The 21,674-nt window shown below is 45.6% G+C and overlaps 1 protein-coding gene across 2 annotated transcripts in view; it reads left to right on the top strand.

Moving 5' to 3' along the window:
- The window catches only part of WWOX (WW domain containing oxidoreductase), a 965,623-nt gene that overhangs the window by 509,164 nt on the left and 434,785 nt on the right, over nucleotides 1-21,674 (top strand). Inside the window, exon 9 of one of the 2 annotated variants that reach the window (XM_082366372.1) lies at nucleotides 3,764-9,766. The exons of the other annotated variant lie outside the window; for it this stretch is intronic. Coding sequence (XP_082222498.1) covers nucleotides 3,764-3,784 — 21 coding nt within the window. The 3' untranslated portion in view covers nucleotides 3,785-9,766. Of the gene's footprint in view, nucleotides 1-3,763; nucleotides 9,767-21,674 lie in introns of those variants that run through there. 2 annotated transcript variants of the gene reach the window in all.

Below are 21,674 nucleotides of genomic sequence, written 5' to 3'. Positions count from 1 at the left end.
TTAGCTGAGCGTGGCGCTGTTCCCTCCTCGCACTTTGGGCACTTGTTATTACCAGGGAGCCAGGGCGCCGTCTGCCTCAGGGAGGGTAGGTGCCTAGGGAGCAGGACGCTGAGCGCTCTGCCAGGTGTGGCCTTTCCCATAGGACAGAGACATGCCCTTCCTCAGGGTGCCGGCAACGCCCCCATTGAGAAACACTGTCCTAGGGTTACCTTTGTGACAGGCACTAGTAGGTGGACCGAGGACACTTACAGAGGTGTGCCCAAGTTCACAGTCAGCGCAGGCTGCACAAAGAAACTAGGTCCGAGGACCAAGGAAACCATGAGCCTGGGGGAGGGGCCGTGCTGGCACACAGGGGTCTCCCTTCTGTCCTGCAGGACCGCCTCTTGCTCTGCCACCCTACTGTGCTTCTGTGTAGTACTTCTTCCGGCATTTATGGACCTGCAGTGGGCCTGGCTGCAGTCACCTCAGAGTCATGCTGGCCAAAGCCACCAGGGCCAGGTCTTGGAGAAGCGGCCATCGCTAGCATGGTGCTTGGCACAGAACGGGTGCTTAATGAATATTTATTGAATGATTTCCAGCTAATTGAAGAAAGCTGAAAGAGTACAACACCCAAGAGGATTGAAGCTTATTGAAAATCAACCCAAAGGACTGTGGTGAAAAGAATTTCAAAAGGCAGGGGGCAAGGAATCCGTGTTTATTAAGGGCCTTCAGTGAGTGCCGTAGTAGAAAGTACAGTGTCATGTGATGGACACAGCCTGGGGCCAGGCTGCCTGGGGTTGAATCCAGACTCTGCCAGGTATAGCTGTGGGGCCTTGGCCAAGTTAGTCAACCTCTCTCTGCCTAATCTCTTCATCTTTGAAGGAGGGATAATGATGGTACTTATTTCACAGGGTGATGGTGAGAATGAAATGTACAACGTTACAGAAAGCACTTTAACAGGGCCTGGCAGGTAATGAGCACTGCATAGGTGTTTGTTTTGGTTATTTAGTTACCCTACTTCTTCCTAATGTTCCCACAGCATCCCCACTTGACAGATGAGGAGACTGCAGATCTCATGGCCGTGTAGCAGGTGGCAGCCCGGGACTTGGAACCCAGGCCGGCTTCCCTCCACCTCCTCTCCCCACCCTTTTCCACAGCCCTCCACCCACTCCCATCCCTCCACCCACCTCCCTTGTTCTTTCCTTCTTTTCTATGTGGGGGATTTGGGAACCAAGAGGAGGAGAAGGGCTTGAAGAAAACACACAAAGGTGACGTGTCTGAACTACGTCGTAAACGAGAGAGTTAGGTTTAGGGCTCCTTGGGACCTGGTTGGGCAGCTCGGGCCCTCACTCCGAGAGGGCATCTGATGTGAGCCGCCTGCTGGGGTTGCAGCTTGAGTTGCCCTCAGCGATGGCTCTACTCCTGGTGTGGGGAGCGGGAGGGGAAAGCCCCAGTAATAGAGGCAAAGGAAGAAATGGCCCCCGTAGGGTCTCCTGACAGCCAGGAGCTCGTAGACAGAGGAGCAGGTGCATGACTGCATCTCCAGGTGGAAAGCCAACGGCGGAGAAACGGAACATGACTTGAGAATGGCAAGGGAAGAGCGAAGAGGTGTCCAGTGTTTCCTGGACACGTTTTTCAGAGCATGTGTAGAGGCGAGCTGTGTGCTCTGGGGCCACGGAGAGTGCTGCCTGAGAGCAGCTGTACCCTCCACCCCCCTTTTAATTCCGCCGTGCTCACTGCAGGAGAAAGGGACCAGAGTGTGCGTCCTTGCGGCCCGATGGCTGCCAGCGCTCCCCCTTTCCTGCCCCCCGCCCCACCCCATCCCCGGAATCCTGGGCTTCCAGAGCAAACACCTGCCCCCGAGCTTCTCTCCTACGTCAGCACAGGAGACCTTTCTGCTCTTTCCAAAGGGAATCAGCCTCAAAGGCAAGTTTCTGGACTTATGGGACCCTGCGGTGATTAGTGGGATCAGGGACGCCTCACCTGAGGATGGGGTGTTAAGCTGAGGGCTGGAAGGACCTTGACTTTAGCCAGGAGGAAAATCAAGAACCGGGAGAAAGGACATTAATTTTGATTTTTTTTTCTTCCTACTCCTTCTCTCTGTGTATCGTAACTCAGGCACTCGGGCAGCCCTTCACCTTGTTTGCCTCTGAGCCTAATCCCTGCTTCTCCCCCATCTTCTGTGAAAAGTGCTAATAGTGGAGGGGTTGGGGTCACCATAAAGGTGATTAGAAAACCCCAGAAACTCCAGATGCTTGAATCTGGGGACAGAGAAAAAAAAGAAACCTAGATGTGTTTCCGACTATCCCACTGATCTTGATTTCCTAAAAGGGAGGATTTTTTTCCTTAATTTTTTTTTTTTTTAACGCTCTGAATTTCTAGCACAGCAGGTAAAACAGAGTATTCTTCAGACATATGCTGACCACCATCTTCCTCTTCTCAATCTCAGTGAAAAGCAGTTTTTGAACTTAATTCTTCTTTTTTTACCACTTGTGGTCAAATTTATATACCATAAAATTTACCATTTTAACCATTTTTTTTAGTATGAACTCAATACATATTTAGTGAATATTTGAATAACAGTATGATTTTCAACTCACTTGGAAAATGCCTTTTTTTTTTAACATCTTTATTGGAGTATAATTGCTTTACAATGGTGTGTTAGTTTCTGCTGTATAACAAAGTGAATCAACTATATGTATACATATATCCCCATATCCCCTCCCTCTTGTGTCTCCCTCCCACCCTCCCTATCCCACCCCTCTAGGTGGTCACAGAGCACCAAGCTGATCTCCCTGTGCCATGCGGCTGCTTCCCACTAGCTATCTGTTTTACATTTGGCAGTGTATATATGTTCATGCCACTCTCTCACTTTGTCCCTGCTTACCCTTCCCCCTCCCCGTGTCCTCAAGTCCATTCTCTACGTCTGCATCTTTATTCCTGTCCTGCCCCCATTTTAACCATTTTTAAGTGTCCAATTCAGTGGCGTTAAGTACATTCATGTTGTTGTACAACCATCGCAATCATCCATCTCCAAGGGAACTTGCTTCTCCAGTTGCCCAGCCGTGTGTTTCAGATCTCTAGATGCTGTTCAACTCAGCATGTCATGGTGGAAAGGGGCAGTTTGGGACTTTTTTTCCTTTTTTTTTAACCGCTAGCAGCTGTGTTACCCTTACCCAGTGATCCAACCTCTCTGAGCCTCAGTTTCGGTCTGTAAAATGGGAACACTGCTCCCCACCTTAACACTGTGTGATTTGAGCTTAGTGAGACCACAGGTGGGGTGACCTCTAGAGTTTGCTCATCACCAAAAGTTTCTGGTGAGGCTTGAGATGGTAACACACCACCTACCTTCCCTTCTCATTTGTCTGCATTGTCATGAGACTTGGTTCTACTTTTTATACGGTGAATGTATAATAGATGTGGTGCCGAGAAGAAATACAGTTCGTGTGAGGACCGTGTGATCGCCCAGTGTTACCCAGGAACTCGTTAGGTATCGACAGGTCAACATGAGGAGGATTCTGGCTTGGTATCTGCTGGGCTCTCTCCATACAGTTTACGAAACTCTAATCCATAAAAGCTGTTTGAAATTTCCATTAGGAGATTTGCACAAGTGGTTAAAATTAGTCATGCATTCTTGGTCTAAACTGCAGGAAGGGTGTCTTAACTGTGAAAATGATTATGACATGTTAAAACTGTGTAATGGTAAGCAGACAGTTTTCCAAGCTGCTGAGTGAGTTCTGGAAATGCTCTATTTATTTTCTCCCTATTGACTCCTTTCTTTCAGGCAAGACTGCCAGTGCGGTGACTTGGAAAACAACTGAGACCCAGCAGTTTCCAAGCATTGACATCACGTGGCTTCATTTGTGAGCCGGGCCAACTCTTTTATTTTATTTTATTTTTGTAAGAGGGGGCCTTAAAAAATAGCAGCATTCCCAGTTTGCTCACCCTAGGCCCCATTTGACGTTTCTAGAAGGGCAACATTGCTTCTCAGGTTAGGGCAGCGGCAGTGACTTTTGCGTGCTGAAGATTTGGTTACTGATTCCTTTTTAGTGCAGCGGTGTTTTTAGTGCTAGAGAAAAGGCTGTGATTTTCTTTGATATTAAAAAGCCAACCACTTAGATTTTCCAAAGCCATTTGCATTCAGTCTGACGGCCGTTAAAAATGTATGTGGATTTTTCATCTGAGAGGTTTTCTCTCTGCATATTGTTTACATTTATCAAACGTTGTCCTGCCCAGCACTTTATATTCATTGTAGCTTCCAGACTTAGCTGACAACATGGCCTGTGTGAAACGTAAAACAAAACAAAGCAGAAAGAGTCAAAGGGTCTTCTTGTGAGAGAATAGGAAAACAAGGACAGGCAAATGTGGCTGTAAAAATGAGCAGTGCGCTGAGTGGAAGCTCTGCCTTTGTTCTGTCATCAGTGTGTCAGTTGTCAGTCAAGCACCCCTTCCCCCTTACACGCTCGCTAAGCTAATGTGAGAACCCAGCTCTGCTCTTAGCCTGAAGTTGTGCAGCCTAAAAAATCAGGGAGGATTTCATGAAACTAATATTTAAAATAACAGGAAAGGACTGGGAAAAGCTGATGTTGTTTGGGATTATCAGAACAAAACAGTTTAATATTTATTTGCTTTTTTACTTCCTCTAGTTCTTTGTATTTGGTGACTCTGTGGAATGCCACGAACACCATCAGAGAGGACTGCTTTTGTGCATACTTATTAAAAATAAGAACAAAACCAAACCCCTATTCCTGCAATTCTGGTACTTTGCCACCAGGTGGTGGTAGTATATCTTGATTAAAGAATATGACCTTCTAGGTATAGGCATTCATCTATATATTCACTAAATAACCTTGATTGAGTGTTGAGCATGGTTTAGATGCTGTGGATATAGAAATGAGTTAGATAGATTTGTATCCTCGGGAAGCTTACTGCCTAGTGGCATATACTTTGCAGTCACAGATGGCAGGTTTTTATTAAAAACTGAATTCACTCATATTTGATCATAAACATAATCACACCTTGTTTATTAAAATGCAAACATTGAAAACTTTACAGTTTACAAAACACGCTCACGTACACAACCGGACTCTGACCACAGCCATGTGAATGGGGCAGGTGTTATTTTTACGGTTAGCCTTGTTCCATAGATGAGGAAACTGAGCCTCGGGAGTTACGATATCTGTCCCCGAGTTTCATAGCTAGGAAGACTCAAATCCTATACCTAGCATTGCCAGATAAAATATAAGACACCCAGTTAAATTTGAATTTCAAATAAACAGCAGATAATTTCTTAGTATAAGTGTAGGCTGTGCAATGTTTGGGACACATCAATACTTTAAAAATATAGTGTGGGATATACTTAGACTAAGAAATAATGTGTTGTCTCTTTGAAGTTAGAATTTAACTGGTCATCCTGTACTTTTATCTGTTCAATCAGGCCCCTACTTACGGCATCTTTTTGTTTCCACCCCCTTCTACCACATGGTCTGGATATCATTCTGTGATTCTGTAAGTACCCTGGGAAATCATTATTATTTTCAAAGTTACGCCTCATGAAATACTTGTCACCTGCTAAAAGCTACACATACTGTGTTACATCTCCTTGCAGCCACCTTGAAAGTTGGGTACCCCTTCCCCGATGGAAAACACGGGTTCAGAGAGGGTAAGCAGCTTGCTCAACACCTCTTAGTTAATAAAGGTGAAAACTGGGATTAGAACCAGGGTCTGTGCCTCCAAGGGCGTTCATTATGGGCGTCTACACTCCAAAAAATGTTTTTTAATTTAAGAAGAAAAATGATGTGCATAGTCACCTAGAGGTATAAAGCGCCTTGCAGGGAGAACCTAGGTGTTGGCTTGAAATTTTTTTTTTCTTCACAGCACCTAGCAGAATATGCTTTCCATGTAACAGGTTCTCTGCACATACCTGTTTGCTGACTGATGTTTCAGGAGCAATTCAAAAATAACGGGGGGAGAGAGTTGAAAACGCAGTGCCGTTTACACATTTATTTTGCCCTAGATGTGTTTTAAATTTTGTCAGGACCATAAACTGTGTTTCCAAACACGAAGATAAATTGGGCCTCTGACCTCTTACGAGGTGACATAATTCATCCGAAAGGTTTATCGCCGTGCGTGTCATTTCAGAGTTCCCTACGATTAGATTCTTTGCGTTCTTCTAACTCCATTAAAAATAGAAAGGGGGGCGGGGAATGGGAGGATGAAAACCGGCCGGTTCCAGTTCCGTGTGCGTGGAATGTGGCCCTGAAGAGCGCCCCCTGCCGCCCCCCAGCCCTCCAGTTAACACCATACTTTTATCCTGTAATCACAGCCTGTGGGAGACAAAAATCACAATTCATCTGGAAAATGAGATTAACTCATTTAAGCTAGGCAGCGATCACAGAGAGAAGTGTGTTGGCTGGTGCTTGGCTGAAGGGAAGCCTGCAGGTTCCCGGCCCCTGTGGTTCAGGGAAGTAATCGGGCCCCGTCGGAGTCCTTCTTCCCGAGCTCTGGATATTACAGGTGAATTCGGTTCGTCTCTGACGTGGCCCCCCTCATCTGATGAAGACCGTGTACGTCTTTTTTTCATCACAGCATCTTCTGAACCACTCGGCTGTCTGTGCAGCTCTTCCAAGAGCTTCTCGGGTCAACGTGCCGCCGTGTCCCTCATGTTTTGGGCCTCTCAACACGCCATAAAAACGAACTGCCATGTCATTCGGCGCTTGTTGGTTCATGTGGAGTTTGAATTTGCTTTGTGTCAGGCCTCTCGTTCCAAACAGCCAGTTTGCTGTCTTACCAGCCAGGGCCGGGACTTGTGGCTTATTTTATGTCACTTCCTGCGTTCTCTTTCTCTGGCAGTGACTTTCCTGCATGGACGTCCCCTGGGTTGACCTGCTCGTCTTTCCCACCTGGAACCCTGAGTACAGGTTTCTTTTACCCACATCTAATTGTTCCCCCGATCACCCAATGGCCTGTGCATTTGAGGCGGTTGGGGACTCGTTTCCCAAATGGCGTAGAGAGGCACCAAATCGAATAGACAGTTAACTGCCCAGAGACTTGCTTACGGAAGCAGTGCATTCAAGAAATGGGGGGGCCGCTTCTGCCTCTGCATTGCCCCCTCCCCGCCCCCGTGCACACCCACCCCACCAAGCCTTTGCAGCACCGCTTTGCCGTGTTGCTCACACCTGGTATGTGCCAGGGCTCACCTGGTCTCTTGACACTGTTAAAGTTAAGGGACCTGAGGGTGTGTGTGTGTTTCGCATCTCTCTGCACAATCTTATTTTCTGCTCGTACATTTACTGACATCTGGACCACGAGTAACTTATCTGTTTGTCAAGGCCGGATGTTAGGACCTAATGACCACTCAACAGGGATTTTAGAAAGTGAAGGGGACAAGTCACGACAGGTGAATATTTCATACGAATTTCTTTAAAGCCAGCTGGCTAAATGAGGCAGAGATTCTACGTGTCTGGCGCTGTTCTTGCTAGTCTGGCCTTTGTGTGATTGAGAAACAAATATATCATGAATCCTCCACTCTTTCATGTAGATTGTAATGTTCAAAGTGATAGGGAGTAATATGCATTTAAAAATATATCACTATTCCTTTTGAGGAGATGTACCGTTTCTGGGGCTTATTCAGTAACAACGACTGAATAATTGCTTCAATAAACAGGAATGAGATGCTCATATCAAGCTGTTATATATGCTTTGGAGGGAAATTTTAAGACTAGGTGGCTGCAGCCATTCGGAGTTTTGTTGAATATTTAACAATTTTTTTTGTGGATCCATCAACTAAGAAGACTATCAATTTTAGAGCATACAGCTGTTCAGGAATAACAGTTTGAAAGACCAGCCCCAAAGATCTCGGTGATTAAAGTGTGAACAGATGACGGAATGGTAAACCTTAACGCTTGAAAATGTGTTTTTATAGTTCCTCTCCCTATGTAATAACATCGCCTGATAAATGTATTTGCGACGAACAGACCAAATGAAAGAACCTTCCATAAGGGGACCCAACACAGTTTGAAGATAAATGTGCACCCCAATTCCCTTGTTAGTGAATGACTGTATTGATCAACGTTAAAGAGGGGGCACACAGGAGCCCCCTCAAAGCCCTCCTGGGCACACACTCCCACTTATAAACGCACGCGTCGCATGAGTATCGGTCACGATTACTCCGTAACCACATCTTACAAATTCCCTCTGTGCACGCGCCATTTAAATTAATCCAAATTCAGAACAAAGCTCCCTTGGAAAGGGAAAGAGCGTCTCTTTCAGGAGCTGCACCCCGCCCCCGAGGTGAAATCATTCGTTGATCTATGCTAGGTCGGTGTAGAAGACAACACCCTCCCAGTCATGGGGGACCCGAGCCCTTGGGTTCTTGTACCTTAGATGATGGATGCTCCATTTTGACATCTTAAGTGAGGAAGTGCTCGGAGTGCGGAGCCAACATGCACTTGACTTCAAACTGTTACATGGATTAGAGGCACGAAAGAGACATAGCCTCCAAGTGTAACATGTGAAGCTTGTTTTCATTTGGATTTAAATGAACCTACTATCAAAGACATTCTTCTGAGACAATCAGGGAAACCTGAATATGGACTAGGTACTAGATGGTATTAAGCAAGTATTGTTAATTTGTGGCGTAGGATACTATTTTAAATAAAACTCATTTTGTATTGTAGATATATACTGGGACATTTGCAGTTGAGATGATGTGATGCCTGGGATTTGCTTGAAAAGGATCTGGAGGCTAGGGTAAACAAATCAAGGTTGATTAATGTTGATAATTCTCGGTCAACTATGGATTTATTTAACTAATTTCTCTATTTTGGGCTATGCTTGAAAATTTCCATAATGAAATATTATCTAGAGGTCTCAGGAGACCGACTGCCAGGAAATGACAGAAATAGCCAGTATCAGATTCCAGAGCTTCTGGACAGGGCATAGTGTGAGCCGGAATAGACAGACCATTTCTGGTAACCAGACCAGCAGAGTTCTGTCCTTTTGAGGTTATTATTATCTATGCTCCTATTATGGGTTGAATTGTGTTCCCCCAAATTCATATGTTGAAGCCCTCTGCCCCAGGGCCTCAGATTATGACTGTGTTTGAAGATAGGGCGTTCAAAGAAGTGATTAGGTTAAAATGAGGCTATTAGGGAGGAACCTAATCTAATCTGACTGGTGTCCTTATAAGAAGAGGAAATTTGGAGGCACACAGGGGAACCAGGGGGGCACGCACAGAGGGGAGACCACGTGAGGACACGGAGAGAAGGTGGCCGTCTGCAAGCCAAGGAGAGAGGCCTCAGAAGAAACCAAACTGCCAACATCTAGCTTCCAGCACTGTGAGAAGATAAATTTGTGTTGTTTAAGCCACCCATTGTGGGTATTTTGTTATGGCAGCCCTGGCAGACTAATACCCGGGTACTGATCTGCATATGTGGTAGTGTGAAAGAAAGACAGCCCTAAGGCCTGGGATTGAGGGGACAAGGAACCTAGCTGTGGTCCTGTCTCTCCCTCCAACTGGGAGGGCTGCATGCCTACACATGTGCCCATGTTCCTGTTTTATTTCCATGAGACTGTGTTTGGTGGGATGGGAAGGGAAGTGGGAAACAGAAGACAAAATGATGACCTTAGGGGATTGGGTGAACCCAAAGCTCTCACGTGGTGTCTCTGTCTAGAATGTGGTCATCTCACACGATTGTGCTCAAGGAACGTTCGGTTTTCTCTCCTTCATTCGACCTGCCTGTGCAAGGGCACTGTTCTAGCATCCTTCTGTTTTAAAAATATTTATTTATTTATTTATTTATTTTTGACTGTTCTTGGGTCTTTGTTTCTGTGTGCGAGGGCTTTCTCTAGTTGCGGCGAGCGGGGGCCACTCTTCATCGCGGTGCGCGGGCCTCTCACTGTTGCAGCCTCTCTTGTTGCGGAGCACAGGCTCCAGACGCGCAGGCTCAGTCGTTGTGGCTCACGGGCTTTGTTGCTCCGCGGCATGTGGGATCTTCCCAGACCAGGGCTCGAACCCGTGTCCCCTGCATTGGCAGGCGGATTCTCAACCACTGCGCCACCAGGGAAGCCCTAGTATCCTTCTAACACTAAGAATGATGAGGAGCTAGCTGCTCAGAGATGCAGTGGCTGAGTGTTCCAAGCAGGGGAAACAGTCAACACCACTGGAGCTTGGTGAGAAGGAACAGAACTTGGCATGTTTTAGGCACTGAAGAGGTGCAGTGGAATTAGAACAGAGTAAATGAAGCGGGAATTCAAGGTGAAGGCTGAGAGGCAGGCCAGGGCCACATCTCACAGAGCCTTGCAAACCATGGTGAGGGCTTGAGATTTTACCCTAGTTGGAATAAGGAGCCACTGGCTAGTTTCGAGCTAGAGAGAGACTGGTATGTGATTTGTGATATATGATACACTGTATGTTTGATATCATATAAGATGTGACATCATATATGATCTATGTTTGATATATAAGATATGACATGTGTTTGACATGAGATGTGACATATGAAATTGTCACATTGGCATGATAGGACTCATGCCAATGTCCTGGCTGCTGGGTAGAGAATGGATGGTGCTGGATGAGGATTGGAAACACAGTGACCAATTAGAAGGTTTATCAATGAGGAATGAGTTCGGCTGCAAGTTAGAGGAAACGTAAGTCAAATTAGGTCAAACAATCAGGGCCTCTTCTTTTCTGGCTTCGTAAGAAGCCCAGAGGGCGGTGGTCGCTGGCGTTGGGTCACCTGGCGAGGCAGCTCGACACTTGTCAGAGTTGTGGGTCACCAGCCGTGTGATTCTCCAGGTCATCCCCCTGGGGTCTTGGCTGGCCCGCTCAACCCTAGACATCACCTTAAGGGTAGGAAGGAGGAGAAAGGAACGGGACCAGCTGGCTCTAACCCTTTTATCAGGAAAAGCCCTCAGTGGACTTCTGCATGTGTCTGACGGGCAGGGACTGTGTCACGTGGCCACCTGCGCTGCTGGGACAGCAAGCAGGAGTCTGCAGGGGCTAGGGCTGCTGGGCTGCTGACCAAAGCATCCGCTCAGGGACCAGACGCTCTTTCCTAACTGTGTCATTTGGCCCCCACTGCCCTGCTGCCATGTCCCCCACAAAGGATCAAAAGGATATGTTGAAGTCCTAACCTCCAGTAACTCAGAATGTAACCTTATTTGGAAGTACGATCTTGACAGAGGTGGTCAAGTTCAAATGCAGTCATTAGGGCGAGCCCTGATCCAGTATGACTAGTTTCTTTATGTAAAGGGGAAATTTAAACACAGAGGCAGACACACACAGAGAAAGAAGGCCATGTGAAGAGGTACAGAGGGAACATCATTTGAAGAAAGAGGCAGAGGTAGGAATTAACGCTGCCACAAGCCGAGGAACATCTGGGACCACCAGAAGCTGGAAGAGGCAAGGAAGGATCCTCCTCGAGAGGATTTGCAGGGAGAATGGCTCTGCTGACACCTGGACTTCAGACTTTTGCCTCTACTCCTGCACAACGGTTAATTTCTGCTGTTCTAAGCCCACTTGTGGTGCTTTGTGACAGCAGCTCTAGGAACTAATACAGCTGCTAACTCCCGCCTTCCCTCCAAGACTGGAGTTAGTCCCTCGTCCCACCTGCGCCCCCCGTCGTCCCACCTGCACCCACCTCGTCCCACCTGCGCCCCCCGTCGTCCCACCTACACCCCCCATTTTAGGTGAGGCCCCCCCTCTCAGATCCCTGTGCTGCTCTTCTTGTGACATGAGATAGAATCCCGTGGGACCCCCTCTCGGGAGGTTTCCTTAGAGTGTGGGTCCTGAGGAAGAGTGTTCCTTATCAAACTGCTGGATAACCATGGCCCAGGGTCTTTTTAGTCGGTAGCCTCAGTTTACCCTCCCGATAACCCATCACCCTTCTTGTGTGTCCCCGTTTCTTTAACCAGGTTTCCTTTACCTGACCTCGCCAGCTTCATGAGGCTTCTCTTGTGTTCATTTCGGAAGAGGTCTGTCCTGCCCCTTTTACCAAAATCAGGGGATAGGGAAATGTCTTGGTGTCCTCAGCTGTAAAATGGGGCTAATAACAACTCTTACAGTTGTTGTGAAGATGACAGGAAGTGACGTTTGCCCTGAAAAGTATAAAAGGGTAAGCGTTTTTGTTCATATTATGATCATTATACAAGTTGCCTGGGCATTGGCTCTAAGCTCCTCGAGGGCACAGGTGTTTAGTATAAATTTAGTCTCTCTCCCCAGGCCAGCTGTAGTAATAGTTAATGTGGTTTTAAAATTTTAATGTAAATCAACTCCACAGACACGGCTGAACTGAGAAACCATGTGAATACAGAGATACAATGGGTGAGTTCATAGTCTGCCGTGGGAGACAGCATCGTAATTGCAGTAAGTGTAGAACCCAACAGAATACAGTTGAAATAATGTGCTAATGTAACCCTACCTGGTGTTACATTATGTATGTGTGGACATGTTTACAGAGAGCAAGTTTCTTGTCCGTCTGGCTCACCGCTGTATCTCTAGTGCCTCTTGAACTGTGCTTGGCTCTTGGGAGGTGGTCAGCAGCTGTGCATTTAGTGCTTAAATTGATAGTGGGTTCAAAGGTACTGCTGTGATATGCTCTCTCTGATGTTGGGCAAGGAAGGTTTCCTGGAGGAGGAGAGAGTTGAGTTGGGTTTTGATGAGTGAATAGGAGCTTCCCTAGACGTACTGAGGAGGTGGAGCGGGAGGGGAGAGGAGTATTCCAGGCAGAAGCCCGGAAGGGCAAGACTTCATTGCTGCTTTGGAGACTCAAATGCAGGATTCCTCCGGCTTGGTCTCTGGTGGATCTGGTGGAGGATTGCGGTGGATGGTAGTTGTCAGCATATTTGGAAGGTTCCATATTGTTCCTCTCCTTCCTTCCCGCCATCTCTTTATGTTTGTCTCTCTGTCCTTCCCACCTCTTTGGTGATGTGGGGAAGCTGTGTGCTGGTTTGAAACCCGTTCAAAACAGAGTAGCCTCAGCACCAAGTGGCTTATTGTAAATGGATCCACTTTGACTGCCATTACTTTAATGGCACCTAAATGATAAATGTTAATAAGAAAGCATTTTTACTTGGGAAAGCACAGTGGTATTAGCTGCCAGACTGCCAACCCTATTTGCTTTATGGGAAGGGATTTGAAATAAGGGGTTTTGCTGGTTGTATTTTTGCTTCAACAGTTATTTGTAGAGAAAGTATGGGCCATTGCGTGTTTATAGTATCTCTTCTTTATGGATGCCCAAGTTATTATTTTTTATTGGTTTGGGTACTTATTTTGCACATTTGTAAACAATAATGTAGTTACGCAGCTGTCATACCACAGAGGCCATATGCATTTCCATGTTAAGAGAAAATTCCATGAGGGATTCTCACTGGATACCATCATAAAAGAATTATTGTGGTTCCAAAAAAAAAAAAAAAAAGAGAGAGAGAGAGAGAGACTGGCTCAGGAGTTATCCCTGAGTTTTTACAGTGTTTGGAGTTCAATAAATTTGATGCTTTTTTTGGTTAACTTTACAATTGGAGTCAAACTTTATAACTAGGTATGAAGTTTCCACCTGTTTTCCAGACTTGAATGGAAAGCATCATGTTTGAATACTTGCCACAAATATTAATGAATGACTACCTTGACAAGTTCTGTGTCCCTCTCCATAATCTTGATGGGAAAAATATATAGCTTAGGAAACTCCCAGTTTTTCTAAGGAAAGTTTTTGAAAAGGAAGTGTTTATTTTAGGTGACAAATATTTATGGAGCCCCTAATACACGCCAGGAATGTTCTGCTGATTCATACGGGGGAGAAATGAATAAAGGGATGGATAGAGCTGAGGAGAGGGAGATGGGATGGGGCGGGTACCAGTCCAAGATCTGGGGAAAATAGCAACTGGGGTTCCTTCGAAATACATGGAACTGAAAGGTCATTCATTCATTTTTTTAAAAATGTGTAAGGTCTCAGGCACTGTAGAAAGCAGTAGTGTTGAGGGCGTAAATGGTTGAGCAGAATTCCTGTCCAACAGAACTCAGGGGATTGGTTAAGAGTGTGGTCCTCCCTGTCTGTCACACACCTGGTTTCAAATCCAAGCCCCGTCCCATATCATCTGTTTGGTTGTGGGTGATCCCTTTCCCCTCAAAGCTCATTGTCTGGTGTGTCACATCATCACAGCAGCAGTCAGTGCGCTCACTGGGTTTCGCGCGGTGCCTGGCACCCAGCCATCGACGCAGCGCCAGTGATCACGTCCGATGGGTTATTCTGGGGAGGCTCCCCACTGCTAGTGTGCTTAACTTTCCCTGCTCATTCACTCTTGGGAGACCACTGCTTGCTAAATCTATTAGGTGGTGTCCGTTCAAGGACACAAGGAAAATCAAAAGGTACCAAGCTTGCCTTAAAAGTGTGCGTGGGCTCGTTGGGGATATTGTCGCATGTGCAGTGAAAAAGCCTACAGATGTTACAGCAGCCATCCAAGGAAGGGAGCGCCAAGATGAAATGCTGGTAAACGGGAGACACACGTGTTGTTAAATAAGGAAAGGCAGGCGGGGTGTGGGAGGATTTTAAATACGATTTTTTAAAAAGGAAAGAGACCCCTGGGCACATTGCAAGAGCATTTTGAAACAGGCATCTTTATTCAGATAAGTTAGTCTGTCCTATCTTAGGCTGGCTCATAATATTTCTATATATACTTACCTCATCTGAAATGTGTTTGTAATTTAACTAATGGAAAATAGCACTTGACTTTAAACAGGTGCAAGTGAAAAATGAATCTGTAGGTGAGAGTTTTATCTGTTTCTCTGGGCATAACAGGCATCAATCAAAAACAAAACAAATAAACAACAACAAAAAAGGAAAGAAAAACCTAGCATTTATTTGCAGTATTCTTCTGCAAAATATTTGTTTCGCTTTACTGTTTTATTCATTTTAAGCACGTTTTCACCAAAGTGTTCTACTCTAAGCCTGTCTCAATTCAATTTACAGAGAAAGGTTTTTTGAGTTTAGATAATTTACATATAAAAGCATTACTGTACATTTTATAAACCGACTGGGTTCAGGAAACAACGATCTCAATTTAATCGTATTGTTATTCTGCAAGTTGAAAATGCCTCCCTCTTGTTCTCTGTCTTACTAACAACATTCCTTCTTGTCCTAATTTAAAATTGTTAGTATTTGAGAATTGATGTGTTCCTTCTAGACCCCACCAGTAAGACTTCAGGCCCAGTGTGATTTGTCTGATAGACTTGAAGATTATGTGCACGTGTGAGACACAGAGACTCTTCATAATAACCTGAGCATGACAGGTATATAGCTCTTTCTAAATTATTTTCTTTTTTCTCCCAAGAAATTTTGCTTGCCAGTGGCCATATCTGTTTAAAAGCAAAACAACACAGAACAAAAAAAAGCACTTACACCTACCTCCCTGTATGTTTCAAAATTTACCATCTTTTCTTTCCTTTTTTAAAAATGACACCGTTGTTCTGGAAAAGTCCTCAGGAACCCGTTGCTCTACCTCAGGATCTTATATCATAATGTGTCTTTGAAAAACAGAGCCAGATGTTCAGGATTTCAGACCCCCGTATTTGTCCTAGGAAGCCTGCCCGTGTTTCATGTTCTTGACCCTGGAATTGAACGTGAGGCTCTGACTCCATAAAAGAAAACCCTCGCCGTTTATGCTTCCATAAGCTTGCGTTACGCTATAAATTTCCGCTGGTCTCCGCTTGTTGGTCTCTTGCAGGCAGGGTTTCGGGTTATTCCCCAAGTCTATTAGACAAGCAGCGTCCAAGCGGCTGCCTCCAAAAGCACATTAGATAATTTCTGGGGGAGAGAATAAACAGCTGTTTAAACAGGAGCCACAAAGCTGCGTTTAAAACTCATTTGGTCCCGACCAAAAGACAAGTACATCCCCTCCACCGTCCACCCGCTCTCAGAACGAAACCCAGAGCTCATCTCCAGCGGCAGAAAAGCCGTCGGGACTGCTGAGGAGGATGTGCCAGGGGGTCTCCCTTTCAGTTTTTGGATTTGCTGTTGCCAGCTCCTGCATTTTATTAGCCCACGTGATGGAGGTAGTTCATCAGTGATCACTTGTAGATGTGCATTTATATACATCTCTTAGCCTCGCATCTCCTTATACGGTGGTTCTTGATTTGGGTACCACGTGGTTTGTGTCTCACACTGGGCGAGTGTCATAAATTCCTTACAGCCCATCATCCTTTCTACAGTATCCTTAACTTAACGTGCCCCCGTGTCTATCTGAAGAAAGAAACAAAGTATTTTTCCATAATGAAAAGAATGAATTTGTTTTCTTCCAATATCCCAGTGCCCCTTTTCCCCTTCAAGTTTTAACTACATCACAATACTGTTCCCATTTACTTGTTCATTCCTAGGTCCTTTTGAAAAAATATGTGTGGTGTGATAACATTTATTCTTGTTACTATTGTCTGAAGATGTTTAAGGCCAGAGGTCAGGGTATTTTTTCTTCTTTAGAAGTCGTAAGTGTTAAGTTCAGGGCAGCCTGAACCACTCATTTTAGAAAAATGTCCTGTATAAAGAAAGGATCTGTGCTTTGCAGTCTGAGACACCTGGGTTCACAGCCTCATCCCACTACTTGCTGACGGTGTGGCTTTAACCTCCTGGAGGCTTTTCCTGAGATACTGGGTGATTGAGCTTCCTCGTGGGGTGCTCTGGGGGTTGATGAGGGAAGTTGTACACAGTGCTGATCGTGTAGCCAGCGCTCTGTAGATTTTCCATTCTTCTTTCCTACAAGTAAATGGGCCCTGCTTTCTGTCCCAATGAACAGGCATGTAGAGCAAAAACAAACATATATAGAGAAGCTGGACTATTCGATATCGTGACAATGCCAGGAAACCCATCTACATACGTGTGGCTGTCCTTTGGTGCTTATTGCCCATTAAGGAGATGTTTATTTAAACTATTAAATAAATTAGAATCCAGCCATTTTTTTCTTTAAAGGAGGCATTTTGTATATTATTAGTCCTTTTTTTTTAAAATTAAGAAGCTGCAGTTTTGACTAATATCGTATCTTCCTTCACATGCCTTGATTAAGATCACGATCATGCATTCCCTAATCCCATGAAAGGTATAACCAGGATGATTCATTGATTCATTTATTCGCTCAGCATCTGCCTGTCAAGACAGGCAAAAGAGATTGAGGAGACAGCTAGCACAGGGCATGCTCCCCGTCTGTCCAGTGGAAGAGACCGACTGACCACGGCCTCTGGTAGTGGTTACGGTGACTGGCTCCAGGGTCATATGGACTTGGGGTTTCATCCCAGCTCTGTCACCCAGTTGCATGACATGACTTTGGGCAATTTTACTCAGCCCTCTTCGGCTCAGTTTCCTCATCTATAAAATGGAGATGATAACAGTATCTAACTCATGGAGATGTTTGAGGATTAAATGATCACGATAACATCTGAAAGTGACTATGAAATAGACAACAGTTGTCACCGTTCCTGGCATGTAGGAAGCACCCTATAAATAGTGGCAGCTTCGTGGTTGCCACCGTATTTTATTTCACGGAGTACTGTGAACAACGCCAGCAGTCATTCTGTCTCTCCAACAGCTCTGTCGTACGTCTGATGGCTGTGAGGGCTCACCAGCTGGTTAGTGTGGTGGAGAGGCTACAGGAGTAGAAGAGGGACAAAACTGGAGCAAGATTTAAAGGAACTATAGTTTGGTGGGGTTTTTCTGTTTTTTGGGTTTTTTTTTAAATAAACAAAGGCATAGAAAATGATTCAAGGAATCTGGGAATTGTGTGCACCTGGATTAAACCAGAAAACATTTGGAAGGACTAGAGGAGAGTGAGGAAAAGTAAAGGTAAAAGCCATGCAGGTGGGCTGCTGCCCTGTTGGCCAACACAAGTGGAGAACGGGGCATCCTCCTAGGATGGTCACGCTTTCTCAGTAGCTACAGAGCATCTACATTCTTCTTTATATTTCAAGTTCACTCTCCAGCAGTGGTACCCAACTCTGGTAACATATTAGAATCACCTAGGAAGCTTTTGAGACATCCCAGTGCCATAAAGCATAGTTTCTTGCTTTTGGAGTCACTGTCTGTCACGGTGGCCTTTGCTATTAAAAGTTTTCCTCCATGACGACTGAGGCAGCAGAGGTAAGGGTGACTGCAGGATGCCCGATTGCTCCGGGCTATGATTACAAATGAACATAAGCCACAAAATACATCTTGCGCCTTGTTCTTATCTGCGCGTGTCTCTCCTTCCAGCTTCCTCTTATTCTTTCATGTTTCTCCCCTACCTTCTCTTTCCCACATCTCACAGATCCCGAAAGCTGCTGTGTAATGTCAACAGCCTTGCTGCTAATCTGGCCACGGGAGCCCCCTCTGGGGTCACTCCTGCCAGTTGCTCACTGCTTTCCCATCTCTGCTAAGGTCAGAAATGGACCTTGCTCTTCATTCCTTGGCATCAGACTAAGCTAGTTGATGTAACAGACAACCCTAAAATTTCAGTGATTGAACACTTAATTCTTAATATAATAAGGATTTATTTATAGCTCTGGTCATAGTCTCTTGTGGGTCATTCAGGGACCTAGGCTTTATCCATCCAGGGCCTTCACCATCCATCCCCCGACGGCCTCCATGGTACCCTCTCATCCACACCCAGCAGAAGAGCGGAGAGAGGAAGCATCACCACATGGGATATTCCTGGGCCGGGCCTGGAAGCAGCGTCCCTCACGTCCACCCTCATTCCACTGGCAAGAATTAAGGATGTCCTAGAAGAAGAGAGAAGTGCGTTTAGTGAGGATCTAACCAGCCTTCGCCTCATCCCCCTGTCTGGGTCTCAGCCCTTCATTTATAATCTATAATTAAATCTTTAGGGAGTGCCTGTCACAGATGGGACACTCTTCCAGGGGCTCTGGGTGCCAGCAATGAACAAAGTCCCTGGTGATAAAGTAGTTGGATTGTATTATCTCTACAGTACCTTGCAGGTTGATTTTTCACTGTGTTCTATGAAAATGAGAGTTCTCGTTGACATAACTTTTAGCAGCAACTCATAAGAAGAACCGTCCATTCGTTCATTCATGTCCTTACTTCTTCCAGAAGCAGTCAAGGCACATAGTTTTTAGCATATGGTACCCACTATGAGGGTCATCGCCGTAATCAACTATCAGAGTTATTGGCGCATCCTTACTTAATACAGTCAGGCTGGTCAGTGCCCCCTTGGTTTGGGGAATTTGGAGAATCAGACCCACTCGTGTGAAGCCCCCTGGTGAAATGACAAAAATCCCCGGAGCTGGGAAAGCATTTCCATGCAGTTCCCTCTCGCCTTACATCAAAATCATCTCATTGCCCTTGGGATTGAAAACTGCATTCTGTAAGCTGTGCATAAGTACCGCACGACCATTTCCTGCACCCTCCAGGAGACATTTTCTGGGGAGCAGTGAATATGATTTGGTGAGGTTTTACGTATATGTGGAGTTTTCCAGATACATCTCTTCCTCACTTCTTTCCCTTAAGAGTTTCTCAAGGGTAACAGTGTGTTTTATTTGTTTCCGTTTGCATTTCGGGAGGCTGAGTACCTTGTAAAGAGCCCCTGACACCTAGTAGGTGTTTTACAGGTGCTGGTCGCATTCATGTGCCATCTTGGTTTCCCAGGGCTGTTGCAACAAAGTACCACAAACTGGGCAGCTTAGAACAACAGACATACATTCTCTCCCAGGTCTGGAGGCTAGAAGTCCCAGATGAAGGTGTCAGCAGGGCCCTGATCCCTCAGAAGGCTCTAGGGGAGAATCTGTTCCATGCCTTTCCTTTAGGAAAGGTATTGCTACTGGCATTGCTGGCAGCCCTCGGTGTTGCTTGACTTGTAGGTGCATCACACCTACAAGCTTTTGCCTCCATCCTCACATCCCCTTCTCCTTGTGTGTCCGTCTCTTCTCTTCTTATAGGGACACCCACCAGTCATTGAATTAGGGCTCATTCTATTCTTAACTCAATCATCTGCAAAGACCTTATTTCCAAATAAGGTCGCAGTCACAGGCACTTGAGTCCAGGATTTCATCATATCTTTTTTATTAAATTAATTTATTTATTTTTGGCTGCGTTGGGTCTTCGTTGCTGTGCGCCGGCTCTCTGTAGTTGCGGCGAGCGGGGGCTACTCTTTGTTGCAGTGCGCGGGCTTCTCCTGTCGTGGAGCACGGGCTCTAGGCACGCAGGCTTCAGTAGTTGTGGCACGCGGGCTCACTAGTTGTGGCTCGCGGGCTCTAGAGCGCAGGGTCAGTAGTTGTGGTGCACAGGCTTAGTTGCTCCGCGGCATGTGGGATCTTCCTGGACCAGGGCTCGAACCCGTGTCCCCTGCATTAGCAGGCGGATTCTTAACCACTGTGCCACCAGAGAAGTCCTGATCATATCTTTTGGAGTGACACAGTTCACCCCATAATGTGCAGCACCACCATTCATCAGTCTTTGAGTCCCAATATTTCATGCGGTACCCGAATTCATCCAGGTTTGATGGATAAAACGTGAAGGAACAAACAAACCAATGAATTAACAAGGTGTCTGAGTGTTTAGGGAAGGCTTCTTCAAGGAGATGGCCTTCTTGCTTAGGACTCATTCACACAAGTCCAGGAGAAATAAATCACTTAGGGGGAAAAAAACCAAACCATGAATAACTTTCTCTTTTGGCTTATCGGATGAGATGTGGGGAGTCTGTTCCATTAGGGAACCACCAGGAATCCAAGGATCCTGGGAACTCAGTAGCCACAGGAGGTGGTAGAAACTGGGCAGTGATTTTAAAATTCCAGTCACTCTGTTCCCTTCGGAATAACAGATTATCATCATTAACAAAGTCACCCAACTTGCAGTATCAAATCAACTGCAGACCAGTTGACACTGGTGTCCCTGTAGCATCCAACACGTTATGTTTGGTATTAATTTAAGATAATGTCGAAATTAGTTGGTATCATTTGTAGGAAGTTGCTTGTTGTGTTGGTTGTTTTTTTGTGTTTGTTTTGAAGTGAATCTGTTTTGACTGGGCTGTGGAAGCCCCAGGAGTACTTACAGGTGGCTCACACCTCGGTCGATGTTTAATTGCCTGTGTTCCTTAGAGATAGGGCTGGTACTTGACACAGCAGCGTGACATGTCCAAGGTTAGAGCTGAGGTTAGAACTTGGAACCGAGAAGCACACCCACAATAAGGTGCTGATTGCTCTACTTTTTAAGGGACGGCTCAGTGATTTCCAAACCCTTTCGTAGAATGTGTGACTTCAAAGATGCATACTTACACTGTGTCTCCTCGGGAAATCTTTTCTGGCATTGGTTCCTTTGAGCATCGCAGTGTTTCAGTGTAGGCTTGTGACAAAGGAAAGGAATGTAAACTTCTTTCTGCCTTTTTTCTCTTTGTTAATTCCTTCTTCCTTTCTCTCATCCCATTCTCACCTGTCCCTTTCTCACCTTCTTTCCTTCCTCGTTTCCTTGGACTTTTTGGGTTGTGAGTCATTACCTTGAAATTAAGAAGAGGCAGCATAAAGCACTAGAACTTGGCGTTTGGGTGATAATGTGGATGGTTTTCATGGTCGTCATGATGGTTATGGAGTGGGGAGACTGTAAGAAGGGGAGACGAGGGCAGGATGCAGAGTGTGTAGTTTTCCTCTGCTGTTAATCCTTTCTGTCATGGTTTTTACATGTGCCTGCAAAGTCTTTGACATTGTCCCAGTAAAAGAGTCTAAGTCCATCCTA

The sequence above is a fragment of the Balaenoptera borealis genome (assembly GCF_965194805.1).
Source record: "Balaenoptera borealis genome assembly, chromosome: 19".
Taxonomy (NCBI): Eukaryota; Metazoa; Chordata; class Mammalia; order Artiodactyla; family Balaenopteridae; genus Balaenoptera; species Balaenoptera borealis.
The sequence above is the reverse complement of the archived record's forward strand: the minus strand, read 5'-3'. Positions and strand labels throughout refer to the sequence as shown.